We start from the raw sequence: 13,686 nt of genomic DNA on the forward strand, positions 1-13,686 counted from the left end.
AACGATGTCGTCTGCATATTCCAGATCGACAAGGTGGGTGCAAAATGCATACCAAAGGACGGGATGACTTTGGTCAGTTCATCCAAGAATACTTGCGCCTTCTCCTCCTCTTCGAACATGAGAACGATGTCGTCTGCGTATTCCAGATCGACGAGGTTTTCTTCACTGGCTATTTGAACACCAGGGTTTTGGAGACCCTCCAGCTTTCGTCTCATTATTTCATCGATCACAAAGTTAAAAAGGAATGGAGAGAGTGGGCATCCCTGATGGACACCGCTTTGTGTGCGGAAGCTTTTGGAGAGCTCTCCGTACACTCTCACACGTCCGGAAGTCTGAGAATACAAAGAACGTATTATGTTTACAAACTTCCGGGGCATTCCTTGGTGGGCAAGCGTCTCAAGAAGAACAGACCGATCAACCGAGTCGAATGCGCCTCGGAAATCCAGGAATACTAGAATTGTTGGTCGCTTGTACGTATGGCGTTGTTCTAGCACCTGACGAGGTGTGAACATTTGGTCAACGCAACTCCTACGAGGCCGAAATCCCGCTTGCTGCTCTCGAGTCAGTATCTCACGAGCCACCGTAAAGCGACGAAGCACAGTGGACGCCAACAGTCTCGTTACGACCGGGTTATCACACTCACTACGCGCCCCCTTTTTGAAAACGGGCACTTCACCGATTCTCCCCAGTTGTCTGGGACAGACTCCTTTTCCCAAATGCAAGCAAACAGATCGGACAAGCGCTGACTGAGGACTTCATCCCCGTCTTTGGACAATGTGGGTGGAAGCTCATCCGGTGGCGTGGACGTTGATTTACGGGTTTGGCCACCTGGGAAAATGGTAGAGCCAGAATATTTGAAGAAATCGATCTGGTTTATTGATTCTCTTCTGATACTTAGTGTGTCCGACTGGACTGTCGCGCTTATATCGAAGAATAAGCCCATCTCATCGAAGCGTATTCTCAATGCAGTCAAGGATAGACTGCCTTTATATTGATTCTTTGCTCAGGACGACGATATATTGTTGCTCCACAGCTCAACAGAAACGTCTCGGTAATGTCTCGGTAACGTCTCGAGATGGTCTAAGTGGTTGGAACGCGAATTTGCTGACCGAAAGGTCCGTGGTTCGAACCCGACCCCCGCCTCTCGATTTCCCCTGTCTAGGCTTGGGCAACCTGACAGTTTCCCAGCCCTCGTGCAACCTTCGGGTAGTATGCCAGCTAGGCACCGGAAGGGTGCTACAGCTGAACGGTCTCGGTAATGTGTGGTGTAGTTTGAATTTCAGTGGTTTACTCAAAAGTATGGACGAGTCATTTCACGTGCCTGTTGAATTGTGAATCAGATATCCTCGGCACTGTTCTGCTTACAAAGTGCTGAAAAATGTGTGAAGATGAATGCAGATAAAGGGGAATAACGTTGAATAAATGGCTGGCGTTGACTGCCAGGACTAGACGGTGACCAGCATCTTCGGTGAATTAGAAATTCACGCCTTGTAGAGTCCCAGAGCGTAACGAAAGAGACTGAAAGTGCTTAGATTGCGGCCTTACCGTTAGCGATGCGACTACTGCGTTGAGAATCCACCACCATTGACAGGGCATCAGCCTGACCTATATTAGGGAGATCATGGCCTTAAAGTATGGTTGCTCACCGTTGCAAACGACAGACCATATAAACTGGAATGTCTTTTTCAGGTCCAGAAACACCAGTGGGAGGTTTATGGTAGGTGACCGGTTACGAAATTACGCGCCTTCAGCATTTTGCGAGAATTTGAGAGTGAAAACAGTTACCGCCTCTTCCTTTTTCGCTTGACCGTAGTTTAGTGTTAGATATATGGCTGCGTGACCAATGGGTTTTTCACTTCCATTGTAGAAAATGTAGGAAATGATTATTCGAACGTCATAGTCATATGCTTCTGACGATGATGCTGTCTATAATTGAATTGAACTGGGTCAGGAGTAGGTCAGATCCGAGAAGCACCGTTGCCTTGTCAAATCAAACAGACACTAGTACGATCAGCCCCGCGATGCATCCTTTCTTAGAAGACGTTTCGGCGGGTGGTAGATATTTCTTGCAGAAACGCACTGCAATCGTTTTCCAGGCCAAGAATGAACATTAAACTGAAAGGTCTGCCGAAACTGGTATCCGTTGCGTTTCAGACATTTTCTGGGTCAGAATGACAACCGTTTTTGTCAGAAATAGACCCGTTATTATACGGTGGGAGAACACTCACGTTTATCACAAATGCGATCGCGGGCCACATAGAACCGGTAACAATTATTCCATCCAAGGAAGTAGATGATCCACCACTTGAGCTAATCAACATAGAATCCATTACCTGGTGGAGTCCGACTAGTGCTGACTTTACACTAAACGGCAGGCAGTTTAGTTGAGATAAATCGAGGTGTGTGTTGAATGTCAACAGCTCTTTAGAAGCATTTGTGACTATTTCAGTGTAAGCGCAAGAAAAGTCAGGCTTTCAAAACGTGTTCTACTCTTGAGTTTCGCGGTTAAACTCGGCACCATAGATTGATGGTGATGTGAGTCCAATAGGCTAGTCGGCGCAAACGTGACTTTTGCCATTCTGCCTTTAAACGACAACAGTTTGAGCAGCTCATAGTAAGTGGTTGACAAGTTAGATAACTCCGGATTGTCTGGGGTGTTTTCATTCTTCCTATTCTCTTGAGGTCAGCTTGCGATAAGACACGCTGACTGCGGGAAGTATAGGTTCGTCAGGGTCAGCATCACGGCACCCTTTGGAGGGGACGGGGTGTTCATTAAGTTATATCCGAAGCTGTCGAAGCTTCCAAGTTCAGTGTCGAGTGCTTTGTTACGTGTCAGGATTCCGATTGGACAGCAGGTGGGCAATCGAGGTGTTCATAGTTTCCACGATAACGACTTATATGTTCTTTTTTTGGGATGAGCCCTCCACGTTTATCGTCGATCGCTTTTCTCACCAACTCCCTTCCTGAACCTTTGCCTGTCTAAGTAGGAACAGTTTTTGCACTTATCTTCCAATTCAGCAACTTCCGGGATCCTGTAAACTTCCTCCTCTCCGATGCCCCTCTTCACTCAACACGTGGCAATTTTTCGAATCGTGTTGTATTAATGATTGGCTAGAATTTGTCCGAACCTCGGATGAGATAAAAGTCTTGTCCGAGATCCACTGCTCAGGTGTTTGCACACACAGAGTGCCCAGAATCTTGTAGGTTTACCGGTTGTCACTAGGTGGATTGGCCGCGAGAGACTGTACTAGTGGTTTCGCTAAGTTAGCTTTACATAGGTTCACAGATTTCTCAATCAAGCGAACTGTGTTCACTTTACGTATCTCTGAGGAGCGCAAGAACAAGCATCAACTTATATGCGCGTGGTCTGAGATTACAAGGATGTTCCATACTGAACAGCAGTCAACAATTGGTCCTTTCCGTCTGTAACTGATGGCTATGTGCTTTATTCACAATCGACGTTGGGTCATATGTGAGGGGCGATGTGCAGCCAACAAGTTTCGTCTGTTTCGTAGGTTAGGCTACAGAAGAAAGTCCGTACCTGCAGCAGCCTTTCATAATTGTCAACAGACCTTGGTTCCAGTCCACCACAATAATCGACTTAAGTCTCAACAGCGTGAACTTGCCGGTTACCACAACAATGTTTGGGTTTTAGATGGCTGTAACAAAACACCTTTGGCGTCGTAAAAGCTGTTTCTGAGATTATCAGGGCTATCTACGTCGGCTGTGCACTGATTGAGAAGTTAGCTACTGTCCTGAAATAACAAGTGGAACTTGTTGGGACCAGAAGCTTAATGAAGCTCCAGTCGAGAGACTGGTTAGGATTCCATATAGATAATACACTTTGACTTCACAGGATGGAAGCTCTGATGGGATGTAGCAGATGACCAACTCGGTTTGGGCTTGAAGTATTCTGCCCAACCGTACAGAAGTTCTGTACTGGTAACCCGAGAGCCACAGTGGTCCTGGGTTGTTTTACTGACAAGATGCTTGCATGACCTTGTTGCATGAGTCAAGTGAAAAGTCTGTGTCGTGCTATGCTGTTATTTCCTTGGTTTTCTGAACACCGTGTTTCTGAGTCTTCATTCACAAGCAGTTTTGGCGTGCGTTGGATGATAAGTCAAGTAAGCTTGTGGTTATGGTCTGAGGGTATCTGTTTCCGGGCCTTCAGCAAAGCCACAACCTTAGCCGTCCAGCATTCGTCGGGTGGTATCACAGACGCTACCAAGAAAGCCCAGATAAGACAGCAATCAACAGGTTATCTTGTCACGTACGGATGCACCCTCTCCATGGCGTAACACAACACCAATCCCGTCGTCTGCCTGACCAGAGGTGCATAATCGCCCATCAGCTCAGCTGACGGCGCTACACCACGGTCACTAACATGGTGAAAGTATTCGACTGTGAATTTCATGATTGTGCGCGGTCTGAGCTACTATTAGGCTGTCCAAACATGGCTGGGAGGACTTCGACCGAACCTCTTGGCTCGAAGGCCTGATCGCAAGGTAGGTGGCGACTGGCGGCGTAATACCATAGTAGTGAGGTTTTAAGGAACAAGTCACAGTGCACGTTTCATTCGCGCTCGCCACACATTGCTTTTTAAACCTCTATCTGTACACTGGTTTGATGTGAGAGACTCGAGCTCGATATAGCTCAGTGATTAAAGCGCCAACCTACTCACCGGAAGATCTGTTGTTCGAGTCTAGCTTCCGCATCTCGACTGCCATCTGAGCTTGGGCAACTTAGCAGGATCTCAGTCCTCGAGCCTCCTTTGGGTGACATGGTAGGTAGGCACCGAAATAATCTTACAGGTGAGTAATTGATGTTGTTATGTGAGGCTTTATGTGTCAAAGCGTACCCCGAGCTGTGGCCCAATGGGTCGTCGGGGTGCATTAGGCGTTACTCCATGAGTGTCGTTTTGTGGTGCGTGTTTACTGACCATGGCGTGTAGGTTTGAAGACGAAGGCAAGCACTAACCATGTTGAATAAACTGACCGCAGTCATACCATGGCATGCGTCTTGCACCTTCGCGAGCCATCTCGTCCCCCAAATCGGCACATACACTTGATGGAAGTGAGATATGTTGACTGTCAGGAAGAAACATCATTAACTTACTGCACGTTCTCAGGAGTAGTCATATTTATTTGGTTGTGGTGGGATAAGTTATTGAACCATTCGGACGCAAGGCTGCATGTATTAGATGAACAAACCTTCAGTTCGCAAGGATATATGCATGTAGGTCGCCCCTCGGACGAACGTTTTTCAGCTTTCGCAAAGGGCGGTTTGGTTTTCGTAAGTTGAGTGATTATATTTTTCAGCACAATGACCAACCCATTTGCGTCCACTAGAAATTTCACGTTGTGCAAACCAGTAGAGCTCATCATTTTGTTCGTTAAATTTCCTTATAGCCAGTCTTGTCAAGTTGACTATTCGGTCACTCCTCAGAGTCTCTTCTGAGAGTTTCAGTGGTTTTCCAACGTATGTCCTGGAAGCACATCCATCTACAATCAAGAGAACGAATGCCCATGTTCGCAAAGCATGCATCATTTGTACTCCCACTGGCCTGGTTCACAAAAACAGATTATATATATACCTATATATATATATATATATATATATATATATAACGATCGCACCATTGAAATCACGGACTCTACTGCGTGTCTTTATTCCAGCTCTATGGAGACATGGTCCACGTAGCCGTAGGCGCTGGGATCCAGCATGCAGTCCCAAAGCACGTGGGACCGACTTCGTCGAAAGGATCTTTTCGCACAATCACGTGAAGGGTGAAAGAGAGCCAGAGTTGTTCAAACAATGACTGGGCAGCGAAGTATAGAAGCCACTATCAGCGAACTCAGCTGCGCTGGTCATTGTCATCTTCCTGGATGGGGACCCCGAGACGGGTCTTATCAATGGTTAGAAGCATTGTCAGACATGACCAAGTCGTGCCCTCGTTGGCGTTCATGCATCCAAGCTATTGCTTTCAGTGCGTGGCTCCCTTCCCAATCCCCCACTTAACAGTCCATTTAGTGCTGTATTTGAGCACTAATTTATCAGCTCTGGTCTCCAATGCGCAGCTACCCACCCAACCTCTCCGAATCGTCGGTGAACGAAACTATGACAGCTACAACCACCGTACGACATGTACGCAGTTATCGCAGCTGACATTGATGGTGATGAAGTTTTATTACAATGAGGATCAAGCTGATACCCACACAGTTACTTTTTTCACTATTTCTGACGTAGGACCAGTCGGTGTCTGCCAGCCCAGTCCAATTGGCTGGATGGTTAGATAACTAAGGCGACATGGCTGATGGCACCACGCGACGGCCGATTTTACATGAGTTCATTTCTATATGTGAAATGGGCTGGGACACTGTCGGGGCGCCCATACCTAGATAGGAGGACTATTAGGGTCCTTAACCAAAGCCTTTGGTTCAAAAGCCTAACCGCAAGGCAGCGGTGTTTGTCTGGAAATACAAGTACATTACTGTTTTTACGGAACAAGGCGCCACACGTTTTAACCCCCAACCTGGAGGACCAGGAGACTGTGTTCGTCAGACCTGTAAACGTTGACCAACCTGTCATGAAAGACTGCGAGTGTCGCGCAGACACCCCCAAGTATAGCACACAAACCGTCACACCAAGGTAAGGTCAAATCTCTTCGTGACGATTAGATACATCCCGTCCTTTGGTATGCACTTAGCACCCATGAAGTGTAATGTCATGCTCTTGAGCATGCAGTTACTGTACAAGCCACTTACAATCCAGGAGCAGGCACTCGAAGTTGTGGAGCGTTTTACTTATATTCGAATTTGTAGTGTGACGGGTGAATTCAGTGCACAGATCTACGAGGCTCGGGGTCGCGTTTTAATTTCTACCGCGTTAAAACGTTATAGCTCTGAATCTCAAGGGAAGTGGTTATCTAGCTACAATACAGGCTGTTTTGCTTTATAGCTGTGAGACTTGGCCTATTCTAGCAGCGGAACTGAGACTTCTTGAGGTGTTTGACAATCATTGTCTCAGGACCATAGCTCGTGTGGTTTGGTGTCAGTGGATCCGTAACGAGACTATTAGGAACCGAGTTTTCGGTTGTGCAACAGCAGAGGCTGCGTTTTCTAGGCCATATATTGCCTGCGCCGAATTATCGTTTGCCGAAGAGATTGCTGTTTTCCTCACCCAGTTCAAAGTGGCGGGAATAGAGAGGTCTCCAACCTTTGACCTAGCAGAGGGGTACAAGGGATATCACATAACGTTTGGGTGCCGTTGATCCTAGTCGCTTCCGGGATGGGGACCGCATGATCTACACTGCGCCTGGTTGGAGACGCCGCAAGATATGGCTGCTAACCTATGTCAGTGGCGTTCATGTCGTCAGTTTCTATCCAGATTGCCCGAATGAGTGTCTGGAAGTGTAGGTACCTCGTAGTTATTGTAGTAAGCTAGCACTCAGTTCATTTCCCCGTCTACCTTTATTCTTTTCTTCACAATAATGCTTTCAAATAAATCTGGTTGTACGGCAGTGAAGCACCGATGTTGAGTACTGATATCGTGCTGTCCATGATGTAGACGATTATAGTGATGGGTAGATAATCAAGTCGTTCACTGCAAATTTCAGCTTAATCATCAGACTGAACTGTCGGTGGCCTACCGGCCCTGGTAGCTTATTGGCTGCTGAGGGTGATTGTTTCTTCTCTACCACTGCATCTGCGAAGTCACGTTTTCTGGCACGAGTCGTAAATTTGGTGGAGCAATGTAGAGCGCTCTGTTGAATGGTTTTTCTACGTCTCTGGCCGGACGGTTCACATAACTGAGATATCTGTCACCGACTGTTTCACTCACAGAATGTTTTGGGTATCTGTTAAACTGATTAATTACAGTATTGTTCTACCATATCTATTTCTTCGGCATACAAAACCCACCATTCTTTTTTGATGAAGTAGGATATATTTTCCGGTGTCAAGTAGAGTCAATATCTTTCCGGAGTTCGACTTTGTTGTTCGTATTGTAACAAAGCGGCAAAGACAGCACGTTCCAGAAGGTCTGGGGGCGAGATGGCCGAAGTGGTTAGAGCGCGGATCACTAACCTGAAGGTCCGCGGTTCGAATCCGACCTCTGCCACTCGACTTCCCCTGTCTAGGCTTGGGCAACCTGGCAGTATCCCAGCCCTCGTGCTTCCTTCGGGTGGCATGGCAGCTAGGCACCGGAAGGGTGCTACAGCTGAACGCCATGAGCGCACTAACTAGCCATTAGACAACCTTGCCCATGATGCCGATACGCACAGTGCGCGTGAGAGAGCCGGTCAGGGGTTCGCTTCTTATTCTCAAGCCCTTTTTCTCCTGATTAAATCGTAACCGACTGACTGACCCCATCGATGGTTTACATCCACTCGCTTGAATGGCAACTGTCCGAAACAAAAGTTGCTGACACGGTTGACGCTCACTTTCAGCTTACAATGCGCAACTTGCTGTATACGTCTCAATTATTCGATTTAGCAGATTTTTAACACCCATTACGCTGTTACTGAAAGCATATTTGTCTTTTCGGATCTTATAAGTACTCCTCAGCCTCCATTTCGATTCAACGAGAAATAGTAAGGCACTGGCATGGGGACTGAATCAGCTCATCAGGGCCCAAGTGGAGTGACCACGAAAACCACTGTCGGAACAGGTCTTTTTAGATGCACTACCAAAAATAGCAGGAATATTTCTATTAGACTGTTTAAAACATCGGAAACATTGATAAGTAAAAACCCGGATTTTGGTATACCAACTAATTCCGGGTGAATAAAGTTCATGCAGGATATCTCCAAGCCGTCATTCTGCCTTTCCTTCTGCTTGATGTGTATACTGGTGTACTGCTGAACCAGCAAGTATCCAATTGACTTTTGGAAACTCTGAGTAAGATCTGGTCATTTACGTTCTGGAATGCCCCAGCTGTCTTCAGAAACGTGGCTGTTGTCAGCTCATTAAATCAGAAAACAATAGCTTCACCTTTCTAATAGTTCCATCTCCTCAAGAGGCTCACCCTCGTCAAGTCAGGTTTTCAACAAGTCACTTGTTGTTGTTTACCTACAAAGTCTGCATCCACGTTTATGAAAACCAACACTCGCATACATACTGATATTCACTTTTGCGCTTTTAGGCATATATAGCCCAGTGACCTTTGAGTAAACCACTATCATTTTTATGTCGCAGCTGTAAAGTCAGCATATCTGTATCCCCTATGTAGAAAACTTCGTTTCTGAGATAGAAACACTAGATGTGGAACCAAACTCAAGGCGGTCATAAAAAGCGCCCAGCCGAATATGACTACCTTATCAGATGAAACGCCTGTAAGAAGAGACAAAATCTGTCCCCGCAGCAAGTATTCCGAATTAAACCATTCCCTATAAGAACCCCCCCCCATCCCATTTGGTTTGGTATTCTTACCCTCAAATGTGTCTTTTAGAAAGACAGCTACAATCCCCCAGCAAAGACTATCCGAAACGCTTCTTACCTCCTCTCCAGGTACAGTTAATCTTTCGATTCACTTTACTTATCACAGCCCCTTGAAGTTCTTAAAATAGGCCTCAAAATGTACTACACATTGTAATTGTTACTTGATTCACAAGCGATTCAGCTCACCTGTATCCATTGACTTAGTCGATCGAAATGCTGTCCCCGCTGGTTTCCCCATTTTCCGAGCTACAGAAACCTCTGTTCATTGTCTTTGAACAGGAGGAGGATGACCAGCACATTAAAATCCTTGACTGATAATAACTTACAACATTTCCATCTCCCCCCAGCCCTCCAACTAAAAATATACTGCCTTCCTCTCCACCGGTAAAGGCATAAGGTGATGTGAGAAAAAGTGGTAAGATTCCCTCTGACCATCCTGCTTCATCTGGAATCTTCAAACAGAACTTCGCATTCAGTTAGGATTATGGTGTGTTATAACATGTATAGTAGTGAGCAGAAAGTCAGAAATATAAAATTGCTTCGTACTAATAATCGATAACTAGTCATTGGCCCGCATTATGCTGTTACATGAGAAATTGCAGATTTTTCGGGTCGAATGATGCTCAGAATCATAATCACACACTAGAACGTTCGTACGTATAAAGCAAAGCCATTTATCGATTTTTCGAAAAAAGCAGCAGCGGTATTTCACTGTGGCACCCCAATGGATCTCAGACCTATCCTGACCACATCAGTTCGTAGCAGGGAAATCACTGTTCCTCGTGCGGAAAGATCCGTTCTAGCGCTTACTTATTTAATTCCAGCCTATTTGATTGAAATACATACTAAGAGGTCTTTTATCGTGAGAAAGATAAAGTTTGTCGGTAAACTTCATACGTTCCTCGAAATTTCGTCATCATCCTAGCAATTCTATGTACTTTCTTTATGTTCTTACAGTCGTTTATTACTCTGCGCCACTCGCTGGGAAATTCAGATTATTCTGGTGAGTCCACACCAAAGGTAAGCACTGGACTCGGGTTTCGCTCTTATTAGAGCTCACCAACGTGTAATCCACTACTCCACCAACGCACGTTGGACGCATCCAAATTTTCACGTCTGAACAGGCGGCGTGTTTACGCTCGGACGATGTGATTGGTGTGCCCGTCTCGCATGTCAGGTATCAGAAGTTCAAATCCCGGCACACCATTGGATATACACCACTGATGAGTTCTAATAAGAGCGAAACTCAAGTTCAGTGCTTGCCTCCTATGGTGTAGACTCACCAGAATAATTACATCAGAACATGAGGACAACCGTTTAAATGACAATGGTGTGAATATGAACCAAAAACTTATCCCACAAAACCCCGCAACTGAAACCAAAGCCAGATTAATTTGACATCCACCACCTGCCAAACATTGAGCGAACGATTCGATAGAAACCACAACCAATGAACTTACCGAATTCCCTTTCGGTACACAAGCTTCTTCATCATCTGGATTCTGCAAAATGGTGTTTTTCATGCAATACGTTGGGTGTAGTATCAAATCTAGTTCGTAAATCGCCCCCTTATGTAACTGCGTAAGTTGAGTGATTATATTTTTCAGCACAATGACCAACCCATTTGCGTCCACTAGAAATTTCACGTTGTGCAAACCAGTAGAGCTCATCATTTTGTTCGTTAAATTTCCTTATAGCCAGTCTTGTCAAGTTGACTATTCGGTCACTCCTCAGAGTCTCTTCTGAGAGTTTCAGTGGTTTTCCAACGTATGTCCTGGAAGCACATCCATCTACAATCAAGAGAACGAATGCCCATGTTCGCAAAGCATGCATCATTTGTACTCCCACTGGCCTGGTTCACAAAAACAGATTATATATATACCTATATATATATATATATATATATATATATATAACGATCGCACCATTGAAATCACGGACTCTACTGCGTGTCTTTATTCCAGCTCTATGGAGACATGGTCCACGTAGCCGTAGGCGCTGGGATCCAGCATGCAGTCCCAAAGCACGTGGGACCGACTTCGTCGAAAGGATCTTTTCGCACAATCACGTGAAGGGTGAAAGAGAGCCAGAGTTGTTCAAACAATGACTGGGCAGCGAAGTATAGAAGCCACTATCAGCGAACTCAGCTGCGCTGGTCATTGTCATCTTCCTGGATGGGGACCCCGAGACGGGTCTTATCAATGGTTAGAAGCATTGTCAGACATGACCAAGTCGTGCCCTCGTTGGCGTTCATGCATCCAAGCTATTGCTTTCAGTGCGTGGCTCCCTTCCCAATCCCCCACTTAACAGTCCATTTAGTGCTGTATTTGAGCACTAATTTATCAGCTCTGGTCTCCAATGCGCAGCTACCCACCCAACCTCTCCGAATCGTCGGTGAACGAAACTGTGACAGCTACAACCACCGTACGACATGTACGCAGTTATCGCAGCTGACATTGATGGTGATGAAGTTTTATTACAATGAGGATCAAGCTGATACCCACACAGTTACTTTTTTCACTATTTCTGACGTAGGACCAGTCGGTGTCTGCCAGCCCAGTCCAATTGGCTGGATGGTTAGATAACTAAGGCGACATGGCTGATGGCACCACGCGACGGCCGATTTTACATGAGTTCATTTCTATATGTGAAATGGGCTGGGACACTGTCGGGGCGCCCATACCTAGATAGGAGGACTATTAGGGTCCTTAACCAAAGCCTTTGGTTCAAAAGCCTAACCGCAAGGCAGCGGTGTTTGTCTGGAAATACAAGTACATTACTGTTTTTACGGAACAAGGCGCCACACGTTTTAACCCCCAACCTGGAGGACCAGGAGACTGTGTTCGTCAGACCTGTAAACGTTGACCAACCTGTCATGAAAGACTGCGAGTGTCGCGCAGACACCCCCAAGTATAGCACACAAACCGTCACACCAAGGTAAGGTCAAATCTCTTCGTGACGATTAGATACATCCCGTCCTTTGGTATGCACTTAGCACCCATGAAGTGTAATGTCATGCTCTTGAGCATGCAGTTACTGTACAAGCCACTTACAATCCAGGAGCAGGCACTCGAAGTTGTGGAGCATTTTACTTATATTCGAATTTGTAGTGTGACGGGTGAATTCAGTGCACAGATCTACGAGGCTCGGGTCGCGTTTCTAATTTCTACCGCGTTAAAACGTTATAGCTCTGAATCTCAAGGGAAGTGGTTATCTAGCTACAATACAGGCTGTTTTGCTGTATAGCTGTGAGACTTGGCCTATTCTAGCAGCGGAACTGAGACTTCTTGAGGTGTTTGACAATCATTGTCTCAGGACCATAGCTCGTGTGGTTTGGTGTCAGTGGATCCGTAACGAGACTATTAGGAACCGAGTTTTCGGTTGTGCAACAGCAGAGGCTGCGTTTTCTAGGCCATATATTGCCTGCGCCGAATTATCGTTTGCCGAAGAGATTGCTGTTTTCCTCACCCAGTTCAAAGTGGCGGGAATAGAGAGGTCTCCAACCTTTGACCTAGCAGAGGGGTACAAGGGATATCACATAACGTTTGGGTGCCGTTGATCCTAGTCGCTTCCGGGATGGGGACCGCATGATCTACACTGCGCCTGGTTGGAGACGCCGCAAGATATGGCTGCTAACCTATGTCAGTGGCGTTCATGTCGTCAGTTTCTATCCAGATTGCCCGAATGAGTGTCTGGAAGTGTAGGTACCTCGTAGTTATTGTAGTAAGCTAGCACTCAGTTCATTTCCCCGTCTACCTTTATTCTTTTCTTCACAATAATGCTTTCAAATAAATCTGGTTGTACGGCAGTGAAGCACCGATGTTGAGTACTGATATCGTGCTGTCCATGATGTAGACGATTATAGTGATGGGTAGATAATCAAGTCGTTCACTGCAAATTTCAGCTTAATCATCAGACTGAACTGTCGGTGGCCTACCGGCCCTGGTAGCTTATTGGCTGCTGAGGGTGATTGTTTCTTCTCTACCACTGCATCTGCGAAGTCACGTTTGTTTCTGGCACGAGTCGTAAATTTGGTGGAGCAATGTAGAGCGCTCTGTTGAATGGTTTTTCTACGTCTCTGGCCGGACGGTTCACATAACTGAGATATCTGTCACCGACTGTTTCACTCACAGAATGTTTTGGGTATCTGTTAAACTGATTAATTACAGTATTGTTCTACCATATCTATTTCTTCGGCATACAAAACCCACCATTCTTTTTTGATGAAGTAGGATATATTTTCCGGTGT

The 13,686-nt window shown here is 45.9% G+C and overlaps 1 protein-coding gene across 1 annotated transcript; it reads left to right on the forward strand.

Annotated features, from left to right (window-relative positions):
- Window positions 1–8,262: 8,262 nt before the first annotated feature.
- T265_05925 (hypothetical protein) lies at window positions 8,263–11,516 on the forward strand (the record flags this gene model as incomplete). Its single annotated transcript, XM_009171060.1, has 3 exons — window positions 8,263–8,298; window positions 10,562–10,708; window positions 11,433–11,516. 3 exons carry the CDS (start codon window positions 8,263–8,265, stop codon window positions 11,514–11,516), a joined length of 267 nt encoding a protein of 88 aa, XP_009169324.1.
- Between the last annotated feature and the right edge of the window lie 2,170 nt (window positions 11,517–13,686).

This window comes from Opisthorchis viverrini (assembly GCF_000715545.1).
Source record: "Opisthorchis viverrini unplaced genomic scaffold opera_v5_115, whole genome shotgun sequence".
NCBI classification, from domain to species: domain Eukaryota; kingdom Metazoa; phylum Platyhelminthes; class Trematoda; order Opisthorchiida; family Opisthorchiidae; genus Opisthorchis; species Opisthorchis viverrini.